This window comes from Dermacentor andersoni, chromosome 2 (assembly GCF_023375885.2).
Source record: "Dermacentor andersoni chromosome 2, qqDerAnde1_hic_scaffold, whole genome shotgun sequence".
Taxonomy (NCBI): domain Eukaryota; kingdom Metazoa; phylum Arthropoda; class Arachnida; order Ixodida; family Ixodidae; genus Dermacentor; species Dermacentor andersoni.
The window spans coordinates 48,179,717-48,207,362 of record NC_092815.1 but is presented as its reverse complement, the minus strand read 5'-3'; the positions used below and the strand labels follow the sequence as shown (position 1 = coordinate 48,207,362).

The window sequence follows — 27,646 nt, the reverse complement described above, 5'->3', positions numbered from 1 at the left end:
AGAGAGGCTGAAATAATCTCATGGGTGGCGGCAATGGAAAAGAAACCTGCCGTGAGTAACTACTTAAGAGGAAAAAAGAAATAAGGAAAGAAACAATTTATGATAACTCAAAGGGAAGCTCATTACTTTTCGAAGCGAGATCGGGATGCCTTAGAACACGCACCTATAAAGCGAGATATAAGAAGGAAGAAGAAGCATGTGCTTGCTGCGGTAAAGCTAGGGAAACTACAGAGCATGTTTTATTAGAATGTGAAGACGTCTACCCAGCGGTGTATTTAGGCACCACTGGCCTAGTTGAAGCTCTTGGGTTCAGCGAGAGCAATGGAAAAGTAAACATGTCCGTAATAGGCATTAGTAAGAGGCGATTGGAGGATTGGTGGAAGAAAAGTAGGGAAATGACAAAAGACGGAGACGTACAAAAGCGCAGTTCGCACTAGGGGATCAGAAAGTTTAGGTGTGGTAGTTCATAGTGTTTTATTTTATTATTATTGTTTAACGTATTTAGGACATTAAGCAGTATAATAGCGAGAGCTTGGTGGCGCAACCCACCGCCCCGTTCCAAAGGGGACGCTCATAACATCCATCCACCCATCCATCCTAAAACCCCTTCGTAAAGTCGTGCCACGCTTTGAAGAATGCCAGCACCTCCTCGCGTGCTTTGGCCGACGCTGCGTCGCTATTGGCCTAATAGCATCACGTGGGCCCTCGCGATGTGCATCAGCGCCATTTTTGCTCGAGAAGCGTCTACGGAGTGGCGAGGAGCGCATGTTGGCGCCGTTGCTACGCTGGAGTAGTGTAGGCGGCGCCACAGCCGAGGAGGGGGCTTGAAAGAGAGGAGAAACGAGGAGTGAAGGCGGACGAGGAGAGTGTCACTACTTTACGAAGTTTGAGGAGTTTTATCCTCGCCTCCCCCAGATTTTCTCTCTCACGCCCGCTCATACTCGCGCTTACGCACAAACGGCCGGCGTTTCCTCAAACGAACGTTTCGTGGAGCCCCATCAGGCATACCATTGCAACCTGCGTTCGCTACCCACTCCACGTGTCTTGCTTTTGTGCCGCAATTGACGCGAACACAGTGCTGTTACAGCTGCTAACACCCAAGTTTCTTGCCACCGCAAAAATGTGGGACGCCGACGTTCCGGAGTGTGTTGAAGACACTGAATTGTCCACGCCAGAAACGAAGGTGCTCCGCTGCAACTTGAATAATGCAACAGAAGCAGAACAGTGGATGCGCAACAACAGCGCCGAAACCAACACATCGTGGATTGTGGACTTCGTTGCCACAAAATGCAAAAGGTAAGCCATGTTTGTGAAAATAGCGGATATTCAAAATGCACAGTGTAACACTGGCCGCGTCTGCCGTCTTCTCTGGGGCATAGTTGCTAAGTGCCTGCATGCAGAACGGATCGGCGATCGTCGCAGTCGCCTTCATAGTGAAGCGTTTAATGAGCAATTAACTTCACTGTGGTTCCAACTATCCAATCAAGCCATGTCCGCTGGTTTTTGCACCCTTGGATATACGTCCGGACGGCATTCTGCTTTGAAATCGACACCTTCGCCGAGCGAGCATATCGCGGCGATCTACGCTTCGAATCTGAGCTAAGTACCCTATAAACAATTGCTTAGACTCTCTCGAATGTTCTACCTAAACCTCCGAAACAACCTTGCATTGCATTGTAATCCTACAGATTCGTTGCGTTCGCAAGAAAACACGTTTCATGTGAAAAAGAAGCTTTGCTGCAAATCGAAGCTCCGCGTACCAGTGTTGTTCGTCGAAGCAGATAAGTCTTCATACACTGTGGTTGCACCGTTTGCGTAGAACTGAAATTGTGCAAGTCAGATCGCACGTGCACGTCTCGTGAAAACGAAGGACAAAGATGATCTGCGAGTTGGCAGTCGCAATTAACTTGTTCCGTGGCCTGTTTTCTGCCGTTCTCCGCTGCAAGTATCAGGTTTTCGCAAGATAGGGTTTTGCGCATGTTCTCTCTGACTCGTGTTCAGCACTGCCCTTGTGCTGCAGGCGCCCGCAAATATTTTGGACTTAGCTATTTACAGGCACTCCGGTTTCAAGCACATCATCAGCAAGCAATAACGTTGAGCAGCCCAGCAAATGCGCGGTTGGGCGCCCTAATAGCGCGGCGTCACGCTACCAGAGCTGAAAACGAAAGAAACGCACGGTAATTAAATGCCAAATGGAAATACGGAAAACTAACGCACGTGCGATTACACAGCGCGCTGCGTAGTGAGGCTTGAGGGCAGTGCGTGCGGGCCTTCTCTATGCCGTTGATGAACATCTGCGAAAATGTGTAGGGCGACGTGCAACACCATCGTACCCGCCCTTCCATCTTTTTCTCTAATGGGGAAACTTGCTTTGATGGACTTTTCTGAGCAGTCTAGGCCCTTTCAGTCAATAAATGGCATTAGTAAATGCTCCATCTGCATGCTTATGCTAAATGTAAACGCGCTTTTTTTTAGTTTTCAGTCCAAATCAAAATAAAAAAATTCATGATTATCACGCTGTCTTCTCAGAAGCTTTCTTCGTTGTTTCTTTGGCTGGAAAATATTTAGGGCAAAATGTGACCTGCAACAATCTGTGAGGTGTTTTTCATTCCTTTTGAGAAATTATCTTATCCACTAAGTTCCTTAAAATGCTTAAATATCTAAATGCATTGAATATAAAATAGCAGTGCCTTCACATAAACATCTACAACAAAAACAGTTGCACTCATTGGCTAAACGGGCATTTGCGTTCTAAAACAATTCGTACAGGAACGAGATTTGCCCTTGAGCGCTAATTTAAAAGAAACTGACGTGGTAAAAAAAAATTAAGTTGTGGGGGAAACACGTCGCAGTAAACAAACAAGAGAGAACAAGATGGAAAACATCGTCTGCATTGGCCAATGTTTCACACGCCTATTTTATTTGCTGATTTTTTTTGTCTATCGTTGAAGAAAACAAGTCTAGCTTGTTACCGGTGTTACCACAAACGACTTGTTTTGTTTATAGTAGCAAATAGGACTGGGAGGACATCAGAGAACTTGGGTGAAAGCAGCAGCTATGCGTGTAGCTATGTTGTCGAACGAGCAGTTTCGTTTTGCCATTCCCTAAACAAGATGGCAGATGACACTCTGCTGCAAGTCGATAAATGCAGTTGACATTTTGAATATCCCCTATTGAGTGGAGAATTATGCGTAATAGGTGCTTTGCTAGGCCAGTAGATGAGGAAGCGTGGTGAAAAGGTAGTGCTAAAACACATAGTTTCCATGTTTCTTCTGGACATCACATGCTTTCTTGCTACGTATTTAGTGTGCACGAGGCCAGCCAAAGCATCTGTTCCTAGCACTTTGACATAGAGTTTCACCAAAGCGGAGACAGACACAATCTACGTCTATCGTGATCCTACGATGCAGTCAACAGCAGACGCCATTCGCAATGCTTTGCATCATATGATATGTAGCATATACGAGTATTACTCCATTTGTATGAGTGGCACGCAAACGCAGAATTCGTACAGCTCCTTGAAATCCTTGAAAACTGTTGCATTTGTAAAACATTTCAAGGGCCCTTAAGACCTTAAAGTAAGTGTGCTGCTTGATTTTCTTTAATACTGGGGTTGGAGGCGGCCTTTCGAAAATGTAAAATAAAACTTCAGATCTGTGCTTTGCTGTATCTGTCAGGAAAAAAAAAACAATTCCACATAATCTCTTCCAAGAGTTTTGCTAAGCGATTGCAGTCGAGCACATCTGCATAACTGGCAACAGACTTGTTTAAATCGCCATTGCCATCATGATGCCAGACGAAGGCACATGAAGCGACGAAATTTTACTAGCATTTTTTTTGTTTTGCTAGTTGGTTTACGGTGCAGCCATCATGGCTCCATTATTGAGGCCTGCACTGTAAAAATGCCCAAAGAAAAGTAGGTTTCAGTCATTTGGCTTTAACAACACAAGCATATTTGGGTGAAGCCGGGCACTACTAACCATCATTAAGTGAAGTGTGGGATGTGCCACAAGGTCACTGACATGTTACAATGGGAAAGTAGGCTAAAAGCCACCTGAAGGGCTTGAAGCGTGTGTGCAATTCAATGGGTGCTTAGCTATAAAAAATTATAACTAAGAATGAAATTTCAGTATATTTTAGTTGATATTTATAACAAATCTGTTTCAACCTCCTTAAATTATAGCCTTCAGCAACCTGGGAATACTTGAACTGTCCTTGTGTCAGACATTCTTTATGAACCCTGCAAAGGTTCCTTTATAATTTTCATCTTTCTTTTTCCATTTTCTCCATTCTGGCAGCTCTATATAATGCCTAGCATGTAATGAAGTTTCAATGACAGCCAGCGTTTTGTATGTGTCGGCTGCTTGTCCTATCCCTGTGCTATTCTTTGTTCTCCTATAACACATACAAAATGCGACCATTACCACTCTTTTATGGCTACCATGCTTTTGATTTGTGGCAGACCTGTTATGTATAGAAGCCATTCGAATGTGATTTACATAAGTGAAACATAAATTCTTTATCTGTATTCACATTACTTTGTTACAGAATGGTCTTCCACAAGGTGTGGCGGTGTCAACACCACCAACGAAACAAAATGACTGCACGACGCACTACTAACTGCCCAGCAAAACTCGATATAAAAATTAAGAAAGTGAACCCTGACACCCAAAAAAATGACAAGTATTTGTGCAGAAGCACTCCCCTCCCAGCTGTGATCAAATTGACCACAACACATAATCACAGCACAGAATGTGCTGACTCGCTAAAGTTACTGCGTGCCAGCCCAGAAACAAGGGCAGCATTCTATGCATATTTCGAGGCTGGTTTCACGCCTGCAGCTGCCATTCGACACCACGAGGAGGCACTGGCAATGGAAGACAACAGCCACATTTTGCTTGCCAACAGTATGGTGAACCCACAACGAAGGACTATTTATTACTGGCACCAAGAATGGAGGAAAGCGAAGTATAGTTCCATACGAAATCCACTTCCGAAACTCCAAGAAAAGCTGGCAGACTATGCAGCACAAGGTAAGATTTCGTACCAGTTGTCGAACTGAACGTGAAGTGAGAACAGTACTAAACCAATAATTTTGAAGAGCATCTAAATCAAGAACAAAACCTGAACAGAAAAAAAAGTAACGGCTACTGGTTTAGAACTAAATGGATGAAGCATTTTCTGTAACATAGCGTAAAGAAACGCATTATGCAAAACAAAACAGCTTTTTTTGCACAATCCATGAAAACGGTGAGAGCGAAGAGAGGCAAGAAGTAGGGTGGAACCATGAGGTAGAAAGCTGAGGAGGGTATGGCGAAAGCGGGAGAAGAAAGGCATAGTGCTGCGCATGAGGGGCTTTGCGGCGAAGGCTACAAGATGACACCAGAGTCACATGCAAGGGCATCGCTACTTTTTCATGGCGATGCCTACCCGTTACAAAGGGTGAGGCCACTAAATCCAATCCAATCGGCTTTGTGGAAACAAAGCGGTGTATGAGCGGAGGCGGAATAAAGTCAGGTTGGAATAGTTTTAAAATTATACTGGCCCTTGTCAATTAAGAATTCCACCAACTGTCATTTGCTGCATTGCTGCAAAGCTTGTACTTGTGAACCACAACTTGAGAGCATGAGTATCATACAAAGAAGCTGGGTACCACAACACATGAACTGGTGGCATTTATCTGAAAATTTGGTGACAGTTGTATGAGCATAACTTTTTTTTTTTCACTTGAATGAGTTTCATTTCCTCACACAGGTGTTGTATTCAAGATTGAAAATATTGCAGTATTCGCTGTACATGGCTAAAAGGCCACCTAAGCAAATGGTGGCCACCTTGAGTCTTGTTCCAGATGTCTTTGTGGTCTGTTCTATTACTTGGGCTCAAAGATGTCTTTTTAGCTGTCAACATAAATTATCTCCAAGCTGGCCAGAATTGGAGCACACCCCATGTGTTATACTTTTGTAGTTTGTTTTTTGTTTTTTGCTATTCCCTGTATTCCATTCTACCAAAGGAAGGGCTTAGAGAAAAGGATTGCATAGCCAAGCAATAACTTTGAGGGGATAAAAGGAAAGTGTGATACTCATGCTGAAATATACATTAGAGGGACTGGCAGGTAACCATCCTGCACAATTTTATCTGTCAGGGAGAAGGGTCACATGTGGATTCAAAGTTTTCTCGAGAAGTTCAAATCACAAGTGCTTTCGTGAAGCTTTTGTGCATGCTCTATTGTAGATTACGCGATTAGGTATATTTGTATGCAATAGTGATTCTACTCGCTATACATTCATTCCACATACATGTTTGTATGTACTATGTCAACCATAAGCATTTGTATAAGTGGTATAGTCAGCCACAAAAGTTTACAGGACATACCTTCTATGGCAAATAAGAATTTGTGCTCTCTGAAGACATGTTGGAACTAATTTAATAAATCACTGTGTGGGTCGCAAAGGCTTTGAAACATGGATGCATTCAGTGCTTCGGCTCTGTTCAGGCTACATGTCCATGTTTCACGGTAATTTGGCTTTTTCACATACACCGTGCCTGGTAAAGTCCTTGACTTTGCACCCACTACACTGAATCTGTCCCTTGTTGCCTCTACATAAGTAAAAATATGTAGCACTTTCACCTGAAAGGCAAAGAATCGATTGCTATAGCAATTGGGTATCGAATATGATAGTTTGTGGTAAATTTGTTGAATGAGTCATTGTGTTCTTACAAGCATGTCTGGGGTCTATATGTAGTGAAGCGTCGGACGAAAAATCCTGTTGCGAGTGTGCGCTGGTTCATGTCTATTCTTTGTCCGTGTTTTCTTTTGTGCCTCAGGCCTCTTTTAGTCATGTACTACCAGCCAGCCCAACAGAGGCGTCGCTAAGAAACTGGACATCCGGACAACCGCTGCTGTAGCTTATTGCAAGGCAGTGGGTTCAGCTCCTATCGGCAGCAGGTTGTCGTTTAATGTGAATGGGATACATTTCCAGGTGGCTTCATACATCGGGCCAGGTATTCTCTGTAATAATTCGAAAATCATGTGTATGATGGTGGGCCCTCAAACCGGCTCCCTTAGTGCAGCAGTCCAATTCTTTACCCAGCAGTGGAACTCCTGCTACATTGCGCCAAAATTCCTACAAAGTGCAAAATCTGCTACACACTGCTACAAAAGCAAGATTTTGACGAAAATTGCGCCTTCTCTATGTCAGAAAGGGTCCAGGAGGGCTCTGTATTGTCACATAATAGGGACGGCAAAGAACACAGTAGCAAAACTGTGAATAATGAAAGTAACTTGTTTTGGGCAAACCTGTACCCATAAAAACAAGCTACACTTAAGCTCAACAATAGCAGCAAACACGGTCAGCGATCGTCAAAATCTAATCTGGTGGTTAAGCGCGCCAGCTTTTATACATGAGTCATCCAAGGTTCCAGAGCAATCGGTAGAGCCCGCGTGTTTTCTGGAAAGTTCTGCACAATTCGCATCACACATGCAATCAGATTACACAAGTTTCGGTGACAACAGAGCAGATAGAACCATTGGTAACATTTGAGAAACTTCCGATACATACGGGCGCATCCTGCACTGAGCGATAACAATTGTTAGACGGTGAAAAGTGGTCACACAATAAAGATAAACAAGTATGTGTCAATGCCGCCCTCTCGAAAAGCATCGTCCTGATGCTACAAACAAAACAGGAGAGCAAAAACCAAAAGGACTCTTATTAAACAAAAGTAACAAAACAACAAAAGAAACAGTTGAAAGTAACACAGTCCAAGGAAAAGAAAGTTCGAGGTTCAACTAAGCAAAGTCTCAAAGTTCGTTAGCGTTGGTAGAACGACTTAAGTCGCACAACATGGACTATTTCAGGTTAAAAGTTGCATCATGGTGATATCGAAATGCCGTCTGCCACGACCTCATAGTTGAGTGCGCCAATGGTTAAGATGATCTTGTAGGGTCCGAAATAGCGTCGCAATAGTTTCTCTCCGAGTCCTCGTCGGTGTATCAGGTTCCATTCCACGTAGCGCCATCGAAGATTGTAGTGCCGGCTGTGAGTCCTTTGCTGGTTCTTGATGAGCAGGCGGGCAAGCTTTCGGGCTCCTTCAGTTCAGTGGAGATAGGCGGCGACATCAACATTTTCTTGGTCGGTGACGTGCAGCAGCATGGCGTTGAGAGTGATCGTCGGGGTCTTTCCATAAACCAGCTTGAACGGCGTGATCTGTGTTGCTTCTTGCACTGCCATGTTGTAAGCAAAGGTGACATACGGAAGCACGGCATCCCACATCTTGTGTTCACTGTCGATGCACATCGCTAACATGCCAGCGAACGTCTTGTTCAGTTGTTCCGTTAGGTTTTTTGTCCGCAGGTGGTATGCAGTGGTCCTCCAGTGACTTGTCTGGCTATACTGCAGGATGGCTTGAGTAAGCTCAGCAGTACAAACCATTCCTCTGTCAGTAATGAGGACTTCTGGCTCACCCTGTCACAGCAGGATGCTGCAGCAGCAAAGCAGTACTTTCCCAGCTTGAGAGTGAGCCCTGACGTCATGATGGCCTCTAGTATGGTCGCAAGCCACCTAAGATGATCGTCGAAATTTCCTGCGAAGGTGAGGATGTCATCTAAGTAAACTAGACAGGTCTGCCACTTCAATCCTGCTAACACCGTTTCCATCACACACTGGAACGTTGCAGGCACCGAGCACAGTCTGAATGGCTTGACCGTGACAACGTGCTTACGCGTAGAGGCCGTCTGGTGTGATGAAGGCAGTCTTTTTGCAATCTCTCTCATCGACTTCTATTTGCCAGTAGCCAGTCTTGAAATCCATCGACGAAAATTATTTAGCATTGCAGAGCCGATCCAATGCGTCGTCTGTCAGTGGGAGGGGGTATACGTCCTTCTTCGTGATTTTGTTCAGTCGATGATAATCTACGCAGAAACGCAGGGTTCCGTCCTTTTTCTTCACCAAGACTACAGGAGATGCGCATGGGCTTTTAGTCAGCTGGATGATGTTGTCGCCCAGCATTTCGTCAACTTGTTGCGTTACAGCTTCACATTCTTGTGTCGAAATGCGGCAAGGGCTCTGGTGGAGTGGACGAGCACACTCTTCGGTTATAATGGAGTTCTTTGCAACTGGTGCTTTTCGAATCCTTGATGACGTCGAAAATCGCTCTTTGTATCGTTGAAGAAGACATTTTAGCCATAGGTGCTTACTCATGCGGGGGCTTGGATTTATGTCAAAGGCCAGTTCGGGAACTATGGCCATTGAGGTAGATTTGGCAGAATTCGAGAGGACAAACACATTGCTGGTTTACACAATTTCCTTGAGGTATGCTAGCATCATTCCCTTGTTGGTGTGCTTGAACTCCTGGCAACAGGCATGTCCCATACAAGTGCGTTCGTACGTGCATACAGGCGCGTCCCACGCTGAGCGATAACAATTGTTAGACAGTGAAAAGCATTCACCCAAAAAAGATAAACAAGTACATTTGTCAATATAGTACTGGTGATAGGGATTGGGAAAATGAAACCGCAGCTTGCACCCCGTGTTCGTGCGTGTATAATGGTGCATCAGTATATCCAGTTATGAAATGGCATCCCTTATGCTTGCGGTGCCTGGGTCGAATAAACAACAAACAAAGAAAGTGGGCTGCAGCTTTATTCGAAAAAAAAATATCAAGCCTTGTGGCAACAAGCTTCTATGTATCTGCTGCTTGGTACCTGCCTTCTAGTTTTTTTCTATATAACACTGTGTTCAAGGGCCTTAGGTATCCCTGTTCAATCAGCTTTGAGGAACTTGGCCAAGCAAATGCCTGCAGTCATTCCAGCTCATAAAGCTTCCTCCCTGATAGACAACTTCAGCCTTGTGATGACGTATACCGTAGACATTGCTCTTGTGGAACGTCTGCATGACTTTTGGCAGAATGTTTTTCATCTTAGGTTGGCAGATGGGACAGGAAAGTATATCTTGCTATGCACATTTGTGAAAGCTTTTCGAGCCTGTCACACAGAAATACGGATTCAGAGAGGAGCTTTAATGAAAATAGATGCGAAAGCAAGCCAGCCTTTCTATAGCTAGGACTCAATGGCGTCATCATGGATTCCCTTAATGGACTCTTCTCTCATCATCATCATCAGCCTGTTTTATGTCTACTGCAGGACGAAGGCCTCTCCCTGCGATCTCCAATTACCCCTGTCCTGTGCCAACCGATTCCAAATAGCGCCCGCGGTTCTGTAACCCATTACCCATTCTGTAACCCTAATGATCCAACGGTTATCTAACCGTTGGATCATTAGGGTTACAGAATGGGTACCAAGAGAAAAACGCAATCGAGGATGACAGAAGACTAGGTGGAGCGATGAAATGAGAAAATTCGCGGGCGCTATTTGGAATCGGTTGGCACAGGACAGGGGTAATTTGAGATCGCAGGGAGAGGCTCTATGTGCCTTCGTGCACATTACATGACCTGCCCAGCTCCATTTTTTTCTCTTGATGTCAATTAGAATATCGTCTATACCCGTTTGCTCTCCGATCCAAACCGCTCTCTTTCTCTCTCTATACATTATGCCTAGCATTCATCGTTCCGTCGCTCTTTGCGTGGTCCTTAACTGGTTACAAGATCCTTTGTCAATCTTCAAGTCTCTGCCCCATAAGTCAGCACTGGTAAAATGCACTGATTGTACACCTTCCTTTTCAAGGATAATGGTAAGCTTCCAGTCAAGAGCTTACAATGTCTGTCGTATGCGATCCAACCCATTTTTATTCTTCTATGAATTTCCTTCTCATGATCATGGTTCCCTGTGATTAATTGACCTAGGTAAACATACTCCTTCACACTCTAGAGGCTGACTGGCGATCCTGAACTCTTGTTCCTTTGCCCAGCTATTCATCATTATCTTTGTCTTCTGCATATTAATCCTCAACCCCACTCTTACTCTCTCTGTGTTAAGGTCCTCAGTCATTTGTTGTAGCTCGTCTGCATTGTTGCTGAATAGAACAATGTCATCAGCAAACTGAAGGTTGCTGAGATATTCGCCATCGATCCTTACTCCTAAGCCTTCCCAGTTTAATAGCTTGAATACTTCTTCCAAGCACGCAGTGAATAGCATTGGAGAGATTGTGCCTCCTTGTCTGACCCCTTTCTTTATTGGTATCTTCCTGCTTTTCTTGTGTGGAATTAAGGTAGCTTTTCTCTATAATGTCGTTTTCAGAAATGTTTGTGCAAGATTCAACAGAGATTCCCTTGACCCAGGACCTGGTAAAAAAAATGAAGGGCTCATGCAAAAAAAAGCATGAACAACTGGAAAAAGAGGCTCTGTGCAATCATATGCAAGGAAAGTAGCATAGGATGTTTCCAGTGAACTCTTTAGCTGAAGAAGAGAGATTGCAAAAGGAAATAATTGAGCCAAGAATTGCTGAATTATGCTGAGCTACTCTTGGCAACGAAAATGAAGGCAAAATGCTTTTCTGACATAGAGATTGGTCAAGCTCTGTTGCAGGCAGGACAGATCAAGTTGTTGCAGCCTCTTGTAAACCAGGAAGCACTTAGAAAAAAGAAGAAAAATTGTAGACTAGACTAACTGGGTAAAGGCATCAGCAGGTATTGCCCGTTCATGTGTCACTTTTGAGAATTTATCAGGGCATATGTGTAACTAAATCTGTCTTTCTCTGTTTTGCTAGCTCTTAGACTGCTTTTTTTTTTGCTTTCTATAGGATTTTAGATTCAACTGAGAATGTGTGATGTCCTAAATTGTCAATAGAACTGACAGTTGAGCTATTTGGTAAGCGTTCATTTCTGTTATATGCTGCCACAGAAAGACACAAGCACCGAAATTATCTTTGTACCTTGTGTGACAATCAAAATGTATATGCTACAAAAACCAGTATGTCTGCTACAAAAGCAAATTTTTCTTGCTACAAAAGCTACTACAAAAAGCCTCTTCCCTGTTCCACCATACTTTACCCATTAAGCCACAGACGAATGCATAGCTCACCAGAATAACAACATTACCAATTTTCTCATTGCAGCTAGTACTTTCAGACATCATGTGACATTGAACCGCCTTCTGCATAATTCAGACCACATGCAACATGGAGCAGGTGTAGTGTCTACTTCGTTGGCGCATTGTATGTGCAAGCATTTTTCTTTTCTCTACAATGGTGTATCATGCTTGTGTAAGAAATTGCCTCAATCACAGGGGTTGATGCTGCACCCACAAGACCAGTTGTAGACAGGTGTTTGTGAGCATTCTCTCTTGTATACAGCAGAAAACACGTCGAGTTCAGTGCAGCATGAATGTCTTGGGTGTTTCATTGTTCTCATTATGGTGATGCATCATGCATTGTACTTGAGATTCTATTATGTTTTACATTTACTGCACAAGCTGCAGGCTCTGAGCATATGCATCTTGAGACGGCAGGTGGTATTGCAGCTTGTCAGTCACGATTCTTTAGTGTTTCATCTGGAGACATGCAGTGAACATGGTTTGACAGAAAATAATAGAGATTTTTTTTTTTTTTTTCCGGTTGGACAGGTGTGAACGTTCACCACTATACTCAGAATCGTAATGGCCAAGTGTAGATCCACAAGGAGAATTATAACAACTTGTTCACCTTTATAACAAATTATAAAAATTTGTTCACCAAAGAAATACTAAAAAAAATTTAAGTTGAGCTAGAAGGAAAGATTTGGCTTCATTTGAAGCAAAAACGTAACATTTGTATGCAAGAGAAAGGTCAGAAATGGGGAATGAGAGCGACATCATCTGTTGTGAAGTATGGTCGTTCTCTTTTGACATCATCACTGGCCGATTCATAGAGAGTCGCTTAGAGGGAGGTCACATGGATATCGCGCAAACTCCATTTGTGCACAGGCAATTCAAATTGAGGACCAGTGACGAGACCTCAGGCAGCAATATTATACTCAACAAGGTGACATATTGCCACATATAACATAATGGGAGACTTCTAGATGAGTAATCTATTGATCTAGCTCGAGTTAATATTTTTTTAGCACCTCTTTAAGTTTCCTGCACCTAAATCAAACTTAAGGTACCAGACACAGCACAGCATAAATTATACAATACAAGGGGTTCAAGATTCCTGGTTGGGGTGCCCTTATCCAGGGCATCAAATGTTTTCCCCCAAGTTTGTAGAGGCTAAGCCACTATAGATGTGCCTTTATTGTTCGGTCTACATTTGGCAGCTGAACATTCTTGCGGCTATGATTTGATGCTTTAGGGCACACATGGATCTACACATGGTGCTGGATTCTGCATTATTGTTGGCATGCTTTTTCACAAATGGTTCCAGTAACATAATCACACAGGTGATGCAAAATGTGGCATTTCATATGCTTCACCTCCGGCTTGTTCGTGATTAGCGGTTCTACACATAACAGTGATGTGAAGTGAATGTCACAATGAATAAATGTCCTCACTGTCTTTCCTACAGAATTAGATGGCAGAAGGGTCTCATCTTTCGGCAGTCTCAAATAAATGAAACCTGTTGTGATTAACACTTAATGTTTGTTGTCATAACTCTCATTTCTTTATACCTTCCATGTCGTCCTACACGCAGTCCATTGCATTTAATAATGCACAGTTCGCTAATAACGCTCCAACAATCACTAATGGAATAGCAGCTTATACCTTCACCAACTACTTTGCCACTTCGTTATGCAATGCATAATATGCTTTTGGTTTTGTTGCCCCTAGCCTAGCATGTAAACTGCATTTCCTTGAATGAGCTTCCAGATTGAAATGGTGCTTCATCACTCGCTGCCCTATGTGTAAACTCGTACTGTTGCTATATTGTAATGGGGATGACTCTGACATTAGCCAGTTTGCCAATTCTGTTTGTCAATTTCATATCCCATTATAATGGGCTTAAATAACATAAGTACAATAAGCATGTCACAAGCTATCGGTAGCTTAAGTACCTGATAATCAAGATGTACGCTGCAATATTCTTATTAAAAGAGGACAACAAATGAGGATGCCAGCACTGATTACAGATCACTTACTGGAAGTAATTTTTTTTTATTAATACAACATCTGTTGAATAAATCTAGTACTGCTTTTGCTCTGAAGCTGAAGTAGTAGAGAAGTTATGTTGTACTAAATACAAATTATGTTTTTAGTTTAATAGTAGACCAGTATTTTACAGCAACCTTTTATTGCATATAAAGTTAAGGCTTCCAGTTTCCCTCCAAAATCCAACAGGGGTTTCCCATCTTTAAAGCCGATTGGTTTTGTGGGTTGTCATCAACTCATTAAGGTGAATCTGTGGCCGATGAAAGCACAAACTGTGCACCACATGACTCGACCACTGCTCCACACATAGCTATCGTTGGCACAGTGCGGGTTATAGCTGATGAATACTCTCTTGAATAAATCATGACCAAGAAAGTTTTATACTTACTTTGTTATGCATATCCATTAATTCATTGCATTTCAATTTAGCTGTATCGCTATTCATCAGGGGTTAAGACTCCTGATGTGCAGGCAACCACTGGTCTTTCCCTTGTTGGTTGATCCTGCATAAGGACTGAGCCCAGTCAATGGGGGCTGGCATTGGCAGACACGGATGTTGGGAATTCTGGGTTGTACCGATCTGAACTTGAGGTAACCATTCAATTTTCAGCAAGTCAAAGGCCATTGTTTGATCAGTATAGACCCTATTTACCACACTCCCATAGGTGCTGCCATATTTGGTCACATGGTCCACTGCCTCTGTTTACACTAACAGTGCAAGATGCCGGTGTGGTGCTGCAAGCTACTCCTTTGGTGTTTGTTGCCAACAATGACTGTCTAATGGCACTGAACTTAGGCCAAAAATTCAAAGGACATGTAAAGTTCACATATCTCTCTTCAAGCTCATTATACCTTGCCCAAATGCTACAGGTGCTGGCCTACATTGTGCATACTAGAAGATGGGTTGTGAGATGGGTTCTGCCAGAATTTTTTCCTTCTTATTTTCTCATTTATCATAAGTGTTAGTATAAACATCCTTTGTTGTAGGCATGTGCTTTCTTCTCTTCTATTAAATGCACCTCATTTTTTGCACGTTACCTGCCTGCAGACAAGAAAAATTCTGTAATCCTCGCACTATACAGTATATGGTGCTGTCAGCTTTCTTGAAATATTGGTGCGACTTTCCAAGAGTAATCCAATTTTTTTTTTTTCTGGTTTTCTTTTCAAAGTTAAGGGTGTGGCTATTACATGAATGTGGCCATTACCCGTGTATACACAGTATTCAGTAACCCAAGTTGGTCCAATTGCTGGTTTCCAACACAGTACTCTCAGCACAGCAGCCTCAGTCTTGCACCCAACCATGGACTAACCAGTGACCCTATTTGGCAGGAAAATGGTTAAACACAGGCAGAAAGACACTGAAAAGTGTGTGAATTATCCTAAGGATGCTATTCGCCTTAAAATAACATGGCCAGGCAATGTAATGTGTAGGGCAGGTAGCCTTTTAGAAGTAATTAACACAGAAAATTGGGCTAGTTGGTATTAATGCATTTGCTGTGACATAGTTCCTAGCGCTAACAAGACTAACGAAAAAAAAAAAAGTTGGGACAGGACAGTTGAAGTCTAGCACTTTGTCCTGTCCCACCTTTTTTTTTCTGTTAGTCTTGTTAGCGCTAGTAACTATATCACAGCAAACGGCCTGTTACAATTACTGAATGGGTACCAAAGGAAGGAACGTAAAGTCATGGACAGCCAACAGTTAGGTGGTCTGATGATTTGCGGAAATCTACAAGCAGACGATGGTATCAGCTGGTACAAAACAGGTGCGATTGAAGATTGCTAAGCGAGGCCTTAATTCTATAGGAGACAATAAAGAGGCTGATGACAATAACATTGCCATGTTGGAGTCGGTTGGTGTCAGACTACAATAGCTTTAAAATGTATGACCGCATGCGATGAAAAACTTGAGTCTTAGGTATATTCTGCAGTCATGAACCTTGCAGAGAGGAAGGTTGCCCTGCTTTCAACTATTGAGTGTGCATTGTCCTTTATAACCGTTCACTGAGGCTAAATGTTTTTGTGTTCTATGGCGTATTAAAGTCTGCGCATCTTTTAGTATTGTATTTGTCGCTTGATTTTGTCATTGGGCTGCTATTGCTCGAACTATTTTCTGCAGGCCTCACAAAAGCAACGAGTCTAGGCATCGCTGTTGTCAAAGCAGCATGCCACGGTCCTCTTGAGGTCGGTCAGGTCAGTGTTGCAGTGCAGTGCAGCTTGACTGTGGCTGACAAGTCTGTCGGGTGCTCCTTCAAAGCAGGCAGCGAGTCGAGGAGTGTGCAGACTACAGAGACTGTGCATCAGTCGAGCTCCACGTCAGGTAGGCAGTTACAGCAGTTGTGTGCATTTATCCTACTTTTGCTTCCTTGTGGGAGTTTGTGGTAAATGGCATAGTTTGCCTGGCATGGTGTTACGGCCTGCTCAGGTGGTGACCATTGGCATAGCCAGAGTTGGGGGAGGGTTGATGCTCCCCACTTGCCCCCTTTTCTCACGAAAACAATGTTTCAGGAGACAGGCGCAGAAAGAGCGACATGGATGAAAGGGGAAGCTTGAATGTAAAAGCAAGTAGAGGGCTAGTGGTGGTCCTGGGGGTGGGGGGGGGGGGAGGGAGTGTCATGGGGCAATCCACTCTCCCATGTACATGGACAAAGCGACATTGCTGTCGCACCAAGAACAAATAGGCGAAAGGTGCTTCGATCTGCGCCAGCTCGCGTGTGATTGGAAAAAAAATGACTACATTTGTGCTTGTTGGGAGATAGAACGTATTTTGCTGGCCACACTGGCGATGGCTGACACGTGAACATTGACCAGGAAGGGGGATGGTGCAATGAAAAGGGAACAGAATTAGACAAAGCACAGAGGGGGGGAGTGAAAAAGTACAAAAGGCCTATTTACAATAACTACATTATATACAATAGTGAATATTAGGGCAATTTACTCAAATATTTTCCCTCCCATGCAGGAGACACACTCGCTAGTGGACTATTAAGAGAGCCCATTTCAAGAGGCGTGAAAGTCGGGGTGTCTACCAACCGGGAAAACCGGGAATTCTCAGGGAATTTGAAGAGTCTGGAAAAACTCGGGGAAAACTCGAGGAATTTGTGCTTCTATCAGGGAATATTAGCTGTAACTTTATTGAAAGGGAACGAAAGTCGTGTTAATGCTGGCTCCAATAACAGAGGAATCGCAACGAATCGTCATTGACGCCGTGTCATCGGCACGATGTATTGCCAGAGTAGTTAACGACCGATTTTCTCGACGCCCGATAGTTCGCACGGCTTTGCGACACCACCACGTACTCCATATAGTCAATGTATATTGCCCTGACTGCAGATCTGAAATGGCATTAATCAAAGCCGCTACCGCCGCTATTTTGATCTCGCCGCCTCGAACCGGCACTCTCGCACGCAGATCCGCTGGCAGCCGTAACCACCACCGCGGCAACGTTAGGCCTAGCTGCTTCCTTCTACGTTCGCTATTAAGCTTCTTGCCGTGCGGTGCCGTGTTTTTCATTGAAAGAATTCGCCGCTATCACCACTGGCACCGACTCCGCCTTTGTAATCCTCGCGATTGGCTTTGAAACTCGCAGAGCACAGCGCCTTGCGTAATGCCAGTCTCCGAAAGTTAGCTTCGCCTCAGTACAGTAGTGTTAGGCGGTGAAGCATAACAAGCGTGGGAAGGGGCAATTGTCACGGGACACAGTATGTATTCCTTAATTATACACACGTGCACCCCCATCTCCTGTCACAGTACAAGCACCGATATGCCTAGTAAGTGTACTGGCAGGCCTTAAGAGCTTTTTCGGGCGTGCCTGTGACAATTTTAGCCCTTAAGGGCAGTTAAAGACAGGCATTCATTATCTTTGGACTGCCCGATTTTCGCATGGTTTTGCAGCCCCTAGGAAATCCGAAAAATCGGACGTTGACTGTACAACTGACCAAGAGGATGCTTCAAGTGATCCATGTGGTGAAAGCGTGGTAGAAGGAGGATGAGAACAGAAAGGACCGACGCACTGAGGAATTAACGGGAAAGGAAGTGTGCCGCCGCCTTTTTGAAGGAGCTTGAGCTAAAAAAATTAAGTGTTGGCTGGCGCCGAGATACAGGTGTCCCTCATCCAAACCAAAATGAACTGTTTTAAGCAGTGAAACCCAACACTGAGATGTTATGTACGGGCTGAGAGTATGTCAGGACAGTTGAGGTTGACTTCCCAGCTGCTGAGAAAGAACCTTAGTTGTGACAAAGTTCAGGCCTCATACAGATGAGCTTGCTATCAGTTGATAGAAATAGCTCATATTAAAAAATATTTACTTGTGTATGCATCTCCTTTTCATTCGTATTTGAAAATGTTTGACCCAATTTGGAATGGGTTTTACCATTTCTTTCGCTGTGCATTTTATTAACACCTTCCTTCTGTTTTCTTTTTAAATAAAATAGATATTATTCTTTACTATTCAAACTGGATTAAGTCATTTTTTTGTTTCAGCATGCTTACTAGAGAGTGACAGCATCGGGCAACGTGGTGTCAGCCTGTCTTGACATAAAATGAAGTTCTGGCTCATTCGGGGAATTTTGCAAAGGTGCTCAGGGAAAACCTGGACAACTCAGAGAATTTGGAAATGTCAACTTGGTAGACACCCTGAAAGTATACTTAAACGTGTTAAATTTAATAGTGATCAAGCTGAACACTATGAATGATGGATTATGAACAACACATTGTGGGTGAAGAAAAACCATACAGACGCTGGTGCCTGGTGTCCACAATGTATATTTTTAGCCGAGCCCACTCAACCAGGCGGAAGCCTGATTCCGCCGATTCTACTGCTCATGCACCGTCAGCATGCTGGGAGTGTCCTCGTCGTCTTTTGTGACTGGACCATTGTAGCACATAGTAGTGCGCTACAGGGCCCCCCTTCTAGTGAGGAAGCTGTGAGCGGGACGAATGGCCAAGCACGGATGGTGGTGGTGCAAAACACGTGCGGCGAGTAGGACTGGCCTGGTCGGGAGGGAATGTGACAGCAAAAGTAGCTAAAGCATCAGAGTCCAAATAGGAAGGCTTCAGACAGTCGACGGAGACCATATTGACACGTGTACATCATCTTTTTCGAGTGACCATTTTTCACCGCCTAACAAATGTTATCGCACAGCGTAGGAGGTGCTTGCATGTATAGAAAGTTTCTTGTATGTTATAGGTGGTTCTATCCGCTCTCTGTTGTCACCGAACCTTGTGTAATCTGATTTCGCGTATGTGCAACACGAATGGTGTAGAACTTTCTGGAAGGCACGTGGGCACCAGTGTATAAAAGCTGATGCGCTTGACTCACTGAACAGATTTTCGACAATCACCGACTGTGTTTGCCGCTATAGCCGTTCTTTGAGTGTAGCCTCTTTTTGAAGGCACAGGTTCCCCCAATAAAACACTAGTTTCGTCATTCCCAGTTTTGCTGCTTTCTTCACCGTCGCTACTACGTGACAATATCTTCCCGGCCATTAATGAGCAATAGAAAGCACTTAGGTGCACGTTTGAGTACCTTGAACGGACCATCATACGGAGGCCGTAAGGGAGGACGCACAGCGTCGTGGCGCACAAAGAGTACATGCAGTTCTCAAGGCCAGGTTTGACGTATACCCACCGGGAAAAACATCGTTGTCGGGGGGTGGGGATGACAGTACGCATAACACTGTGTAGACTGTAGGCATAGTCGGAAACGTCAGCAGGTACGGTGGAAGAGTCGCCAAAGAATTCACCAGGAACTCTTAGAGTGGTGCCAAACGTAAGCTCAGCGGCGCTGGTAGAAGAGTCACTGCAAAGAGCGGTGCAGATGCCTAGCATAACGAAAGGGAGGCGCTCGATCCATGATGGAGGAAAAGTCAAAGCCATGAGTGAAGCCTTCAATTGGCAGTGAAAACGTTCGATGATTCCATTGGGTATTGGGTGGTAAAAGGTAGTCTTGATGTGATTGACGCCAACTAGCCGAGATAGATTGGCGAACAATGTTGAGATGAATCAATGACTATGGTCAGTCATAACGGTGGAAGGGACAGCGTGGTGTCTAATCCAGAGTGTGATAAGTGCTCGAGCTGTCGACTCCGCCGTTATGTCCAGGAGGGGCATCGCTTCAGGCCACTTGGGGAACCTGTCAGTGCAGGTTAACAGATTTTGATGGTTCCTATAGGGAGGAAGAGGGCCAACAATATCGACATACAGATTGCTGAAGTGGACGTCCGGGGACGAGAATGTGCCAAGAGGAGTCGCAGCGTGGCGAAGCACTTCAGACTGCTGGCAGTTGAAGCACGTGCGTGACCAGTGACAAATGTCTACATTGATACTGGACCACACATAACGAGAAGTGACGAGTCGCTGTGTTGCGCAAATGCCAGGATGAGCCAAAGAATGGAAGGCATCAAAGATGGCCCAGCCATATGGGCGAGGCATGTAAGGACAAGGGCATCCGGTTGACGTATCGCAAACGAGAGGCATGTCGCAGTCAGGGAGCAAGATATCTTCAAACAGCAGAGAGGTACCGCTTGTGCGAAGCAGCTGGAGCTTGGCGTCGACACTCTGGGCTGTAGCCATGGCCGTGAAGTGATGACCGGTCAGCCGTGGTCCGTTGCATGGATGGCGGCGCAAGAAAGTGCATCGGCAACGGCGTTGTATTTTCTGCTGACATGACAAATGTCGCTGGTGTATTCAGAAATGTAAGTGAGCTTTCTGATATCGCGCGGCACATAGGAGGTACTGCTGGACGCTAGGGTCGGCCGAAGTCAGTGGTTTATAGTCAGTGATGGATACGGAAGGAGCATCCTTCGAGGAAATGTCGAAAGGGCTTCATAGCCAAATAGGTGGCGAGCAGCTCTGGCTGAACGTGCTGTAGCAGCGCACGGGTGGCATAAGCTTTTTGGAAAAGAAGGTGATGGGCTGTCAAGCACCAGCAACAAACTGCTGCAACACTGCGCCGACAGCAGTGTCCAGTGCGTCAACCGTGACAGATGTTTGCACATGCTTGCACATGGACAGAACATGTGTGCTGGGGCACAGTAGGCAGGAAACACTACTGCGCCATTCGTCGCGTTTATAAACATCTTGTGGAGGCCGCAGAGTGTGTTTCAGCTTGCAGCACTCAAACATGAGAGCTGACAATTTCTTCTGTGCTGGAGGGATGGGTAGGGAGTGAATGTGGTGTGGTAACGTGATCAAGCATGCACGGTTTGAGGGGGGCGCAGGAATGCACACCTATCTGCCTTCTCCTCCTAGCGTGGGCTTACTAGTATGGGCCACATGCAATCTCTCCATGGCAAGTGCTAAGAGCAAGTTGAAATGGTTGGTGCGTCCATGCACAATTTGTTGTTCCTGTGTGTCTAGAATTGGTACAGATGTAATCTCAGTTCATGCATGTCATGTATTTCCAGCGCTCTAAAGGAATAGGAAAAATTGAGAGAAGAAACACGAAAGAACTGGTAGGACGCTGGTAATGCAAGCATCCTACCTGTTCTTTCGTCATCTTCTCTCAATCTTTTCTGTTTCTTTAAAGCACTGGAAATGGAGAAAATGTTGATACGCCTACTAGCCAAGCTGTCCGCTTTAAGTATTGCGTAATCTCAAATTTGCAAGACACAGTGTGAAGCGCTCACTTGTGTTGCGACTGTGAGTTTGTGGTCATCGAGTGAGATCGATTAATGTTTGCCTGAACACGCATGACAACGATACAACTATGCACCTTATTTCATGCAATTGTCTCTTTACTATCGCCATCAGTGCTCTGCCTTTCTGGCGACACCCGCCTTGGTTGTTCAGTGGCTATGGTGTTGGGCTGCTAATCACGAGGTTGCGGGTTTGAATTCCGGCCATGGCGGCCGCATTTCGATGGGGGCAAAATCCGAAAACAACCGTGTAGTTAGATTTAGGTGCACATTAAAGAACCCCAGGTGGTCGAAATTTCCTGAGTCCTCCACTACAGTGTGCCTCATAATCAGAAAGTGGTTTTGGCATGTAATGTATGTAAACCCCCATCTTATTGATTTTTTTGCCTTTCTGGCGAAACTGCTACTTTTTTCTCTTTCTTTTTCTTATATGCTCAGAACGAATATCCGCATAATTTTACACTTTTGTTTTTAATTGGTGGTCGCCAGCTGCAGGCACTAAACGCATTCAGCTATGGTGTGCAAGATTTACGGCACCGCATAACGCAACACATGCAAATCCCGTACACCGTGAGCCATGTCTATGTATTGCTCTTAGCGTGATCTGCACCACGCTCGCTGACGCTTATAACTATGTTATTTTGGCCCGACCTTCCTGCAATTTGTTAATAAGTGCATACTAGCAAGATACTATCCACCCGGAATGCTCTGGAAATTTGTGAAGTTGTTTTTGATGCTGAAACTTGATATCTCAAATTAACAAAATTGTCAATTTAATGAAGTTTTTCGCTGCAAGTATAACTTCATTACATCAAGGTCTGACTGCATTTAGTGCTTGTTAATTACTTTTTTGCAATACACACGTTTTTATTTCTCGAATCCAGTATTTAATGCTTGTTATTTAATGTTATGTGACAGTCTTTTTCTTCTTCGAATCCAGTATTTGATGTTTGTTATTTGATGCGAGATAGTATGATTTTTTTTTTCGTTTTCAGTGTTGATAGCACTTACTTTTGATGTCCGTGTGCTACCTGTACATCTCCCGTAATTTCAAATTGTGCACCGTGCTCATTGGGCTAACTATGCTAACAATGGTTTAAAACACCGCTTTCGAGACCTTATGTGCCACTCACAGAGATGCTGCGCTATTGGACGGGAAGTATTTGGTTTTCTAAGCAGTTTGATTTTTTCATGCCAGGCAGTAATTTTTGAACGTGCTCTGAAGTTTCATGATAGTCTAAGTAGAAAGCATAAATGGCCACCTCTGGGAGCGGCGTGCGCACATCAAGAGATCATAGGTGTCGTGATTCTGCTGTGTCTGTGGCTGATTTCATCGATGGATCGAGCAGCAGCTTGTCTCAGGATGCTGCCTTTTCATTGGACTTTGGCTCTGAGGGCGACGGCGATGCAAACTAGCCCGGAACATCGGCGGCCGCAGCCCGACATGTCCAAGTGTACTGCTTGCAGTTAAATTTTTGTAGTGGAATATCTGTTCAATGCAAAACTTTGATTTTTTTACATATGGTCACCTTTTTCAGATATAGTGCCTATTAGATGGCACTACATTTTGTATGCTTTATTATTTTTGTTACGTATTTTTCTTAGTAGATACAGGCATGTCTTTACAAGCTTTGTTCAATTTTATCCCACAATCTTGATTCTGGCAATTCATATCTTTGTTTATGGCATACATCTCGTTAATAAAAATTTTATGCATGAGAACTGCATTCATTCTGATTTTTGTTTGTGTATTACATAAAAATCTGGTGTAATCTACAAAAAACACCTATTTTCCCCATAGTAGGGAAAAAGTTAATGCCTTGGTGCTGAGAGTATGGTGATAAATAAATAAAAATAAATAACTTGTGTTGCGCGCAGGTGACCCAGGAAGTTTACAGCATACTGGAACCCCTGGGCTACCCACTGGAATGCCGGGGTTACATCACTGTGAAGGGCAAAGGGGACATGCTCACTTATTTCCTGACGGGCAGACGGAAGCCAGTGGCCGACTCCGGCAATAACCAGCTGTAACACACCATTTTCACTCCAAAGACCTTGCTTCATGCGGGGCCAGCTGCCCCGCGTACATACGTACGTGCATAAATATGAGTTGTTTTTAATTACCATTGTTGCAAACGCCACACACAAAATCTCCAGACAAGCCCAGGTGCCTGAGCTTTCACCCTGTTGCAACGATAGACATTACTAGAGAAACCCCAGAGTTGCTATGTGTTCTTGTTTTAGGGTGTCGCGACATTCTGCTATTGTTTACATTCCACTATGTGTAATATATGCCTTTTCTCTTTAGGTGTCAGCCCACACCCGTTTGTTCCGATGTCACGGGCTTAGTCCCCTGTGCATAAGACATTCTTCATGAGTAGTCTTGTGTTGGTAAATTGCACCATTTCTTCAAGAATGTGTTAGTGCTTGGGTTTTATTTCAGTTCTGTGGTGCTTTACTTGTTTTTGAGAGGACCAATGTACAGCGATCTGTGTGTGCCAACTGTGTAAGAGAATTTGAGGGCAGTGAAGTGTGCATGCAAGAAGAGGAGGCTTAAGAGAGTGTTATTTGTAAACTGTCTGTAATTCTTCTGAAGTCACTTTAGAAGTTGCATTGGGACTTACAGCTGTTTGAATTGCATATATTACTTTTGAGGTCTCCAGCAGGATTGAAGAATGTTTTTGTTTCTGCTTCTTGGCAACCTGGGTATGTCAATGGGGGAATATTATTTCTGCGCTGTTGAACCTTGCATTAAAGTGGCAGAGGCACAGAGTTTTATGAACATTGCAAAGCTTTAACACACGAAGCTCTAAGTCTATTAATCTCAGTAAGGAAAAACTAGGTTGCGAAAAAGCAAGCTAGTAGCTTTGCTGTATGACTACAGTCGCCGAACGTTTATTCAGACCTCACGGGGACTGCGGAAATGTCCAAATAAACAGGTGTGTGAAAAAGCAGATTAAGCAAAAAAAGAAGAAATCCTTAGGAGAATGTACCACCCACTTGGTCGCCATAAAATTGACCCAATCGTAGTCCATGTACCTGCTGCAACTGTGTGCCTGTTCGAATGCAACTGAGTGTCTATACCTGCACCTCTACTACACCATATTTATGTTTTGGGGCATAATGTATACTTGTCATAATATAAACGAACATCGATAATTTCTTATATCTATATTTAACCTGTCGGTCCTAACGTCGGTGTTTTGTTAAGTCATGCAAACGATGTCAAAGGTCAAATGATGTCTGTAAGGTCTCTTGTTTTTGTACAACCATATATTTTCACTGTGTCCCTTTTTTCTAGTCAACATCCATCACCTGCTTTGTCTGAACTTGAAATTACGCTATAGATCTGCCCTGTCATTCTAGTCCTAGTAAGAATGTCACTGGTGGGCAGGTTTTACGGGCCTGACACTGTCTGCTTTGTTTGAGTGATTGGGTCATTGTTTGCAGAGTACAATTACTGATTTGGTATCTTCGTTTTCTTGGCTGTGATTTGGCTTCAACTCCTTCAAATGGAGTGTGTGCTGCTCTATTTCATCTATATGCTCTGGATCTTATTGATTTACAGCATTAAGTACAAATCCTTTGCTGCCTGCACAAATTCTTTACATTTATTTTACTACATCCTTTGTATTGCATGTAAGAAGGACCAAGCTTTGAATGTTGAATGATTCATTTCATGTTTATAAAAGGATAAGGCACTCTGTAGTGTTGCTGTAATGCAACTACAAGTGTGCTGAAGAAGTTGAAGTATGAACTAAACTTCTGAGGATAGTTGAGGGCATTCGCAGCGATAAAGGTGTACTGTGTGACAAGATGAATCTCGATGCTGGTGATTCCAAATGTGCCTAGTGGCTTTTCATGTAGATAAAAAAAATATGCTTAGTTTGTTGTGTGATACTGAAGTGTGTTGACTGCAAGCACCTGTACATGCCATGTTAATGGCATGCCCTGTCACATACATAATGTTCAAACTAAGCATTTATGCTGCGAGTTAATGAAATGTAGCCTGCACAATATGCAAGTTAAAGTAAGAAATTTGGGGAGATCTGCACATCTTTCAGCAGCTACAAATGACATGCAGTGAACAGCTCTTATGCTGCAGGCTCTTGTGATCACACATTATTATATCAACACCGAAAAATTCTGGGCCAACAAACCGGTTGTAAGCCAGGGCTGCGCTCGTGAGATGCTACGAGTGAATCTAGGTCATTGGTAGCGTCCAGTCACAGTGCGGAGAAGGGTGAGGTCTTATGGCTGTGCTGAGGAAGGATAGCGAAAATAGGTCAGCTTGTGGGAGGTTCCTCAGTAGTGATGAGGGAATTTCTGGTGAAGCCAGGCAAAACAGCTTGTCAGCACTCTTGACATCGTTAGCTATACTTGTGATGGGCTTTCTGGAATTTCTTGTATTGACTACCTTTTTTGTTGTCAAATGCTCTAATTGAATCAGTCTCAGATGAACGCTCACTAACCTGGCACCATTTCGTAGCCATCGTCGCCACACTACGCCTTCCTCCTCGCGTCTTTCATCCCCCGCAGTTGCTCTTTCATCTTCACTGTGCTCGTTCATTCTGTTACACTGATCGAGATCCGATTGTGGAGCACGTCGTAGTAGGGCACTCCGGATTAATTTTGACTACCAATACACGGTATACGGGCGTTTTTGCATTTCGCCCCGTCGATATGTGGCCGCTGGGGTCAGGATTTGACCCAGCGACTGGGCAGCCAGCAGCGAAACACCAAAGTCACTAAGCAACCACGGTGGGTTAGAACGAGGAATGGGTTACATTGATTTACACGATCAATCAATCAATCAATTTTATTAAAGTGCGCAGGAAGAATCTGGTAGTCTTGGTTAGAGTGGCTATAATTCCAGTATCAAGATAGCCAGTACCATGATAGCCACACTATCATGGTAATGGCGCACTCTAATACAGGAGGGGTGCATACACAGCCAGACAACCACTCGTACTCATCTTGCAGTATTCAGTTGGGTGCATATGATTGATTCGGAAATTGCAATGGTAAGTAATTCAGGGAAAGAATAGCAGGCGTTAGATCGATATCAAACAAAACCTCGGTGACCTTCCACTCTGTGAAGAAGTATCACTAGCAAAGCTAGTGTATGCGGATCCCTTAATGGCGAACTGCACTGCACATCCGCCGCGCGGCGGCCCGGTATTGCACTAGCCTCTAGGTCGGCCCAAGTATGGGGAGCGCTTAAAGTACAACTCCGGCGATTTTTTAACCTTGTCAAGGTAAAGGAATATTTAGGTTCCCGACACCCCCTGCCACGCGGCTCACAGTAGACTTGATACGCAAATTCGAAAATAAGTTTAGATAAACAAGAAAGTGCAAAAACGAAATCGAAACCTCACCAAGCAGCTGAGCGAAGCTCTTCGTGTGACGTCACGTGTCCCCGGTGGCGTAGCAACAGGGGGGGCCGTGGGCCCCGGGTGCACGGGGCCAGTAGGGGGGGGGGGGGGGGGGTGTCATATACGTCTGAAGACACCCGAAAATTGTCGATATCCTCGCCTTCCTCGACTACAACCGGGGGCGCGGGGGGGGTGACAGAAGAGCTAAGGGCCCCGGGTGCCAGACGACCTAGCTACGCCACTGCGTGTCCCCTCCGGGAAACGAGACGTTAATTTGAGGGATCGCCAGTCGTTTGTGCGCAGGCGCGAGTAAAAGCGGGCGCGAGAGAGAAAATCTGGTGGCTTTTGTTCCTTGAATATATGACTGCCTAGGTACTACGGAGGAGGTTTCTCAGCACGTTCTGTATGCGTTTGTCCCCTAGACATGCCGGCATTGCGGAGTGTGGTCGAGTTTGTTTACGCTCCGCTGCTGGCTGCCCGAGCGGTGAGAAAGTGGGCACGAACGCCCCCATTTGGTGATCGGTGGGTCTGAAGGCGCAAGGTTCTGACTAGTGTTGTGTAAGTCGCGCGCCGCTTTTTTTTGTCGCGACGATAGCTTGGATTTTTTTACAAGCACTGC

The 27,646-nt window shown here is 44.4% G+C and overlaps 2 protein-coding genes across 9 annotated transcripts in view; one reads left to right on the top strand and one right to left on the bottom strand.

Annotated features, from left to right (window-relative positions):
- LOC126542648 (adenylate cyclase type 6-like) overlaps nt 1-27,646 on the bottom strand; it is a 243,454-nt gene that overhangs the window by 59,359 nt on the left and 156,449 nt on the right. The window lies entirely within an intron of this gene.
- LOC126542618 (uncharacterized) lies at nt 915-25,552 on the top strand. Of its 5 annotated transcripts, XR_008614900.2 has the most exons (6): nt 915-1,296; nt 4,549-5,033; nt 16,134-16,207; nt 16,275-16,334; nt 23,531-23,743; nt 23,961-25,552. XR_008614900.2 is itself a non-coding variant. In XM_055077180.2 (5 exons), the coding sequence occupies exons 1-5, from the start codon at nt 1,121-1,123 to the stop codon at nt 23,681-23,683; spliced, it is 948 nt and encodes a 315-aa protein (XP_054933155.1). In that variant the 5' UTR covers nt 916-1,120; the 3' UTR covers nt 23,684-25,552. The 5 variants fall into 5 exon arrangements, 2 of the variants coding, with proteins under 2 accessions (XP_054933155.1, XP_054933154.1); XM_055077180.2 differs by having other exon boundaries at nt 916-1,296; nt 23,531-25,552; XR_008614899.2 differs by having other exon boundaries at nt 917-1,296; nt 16,134-16,334.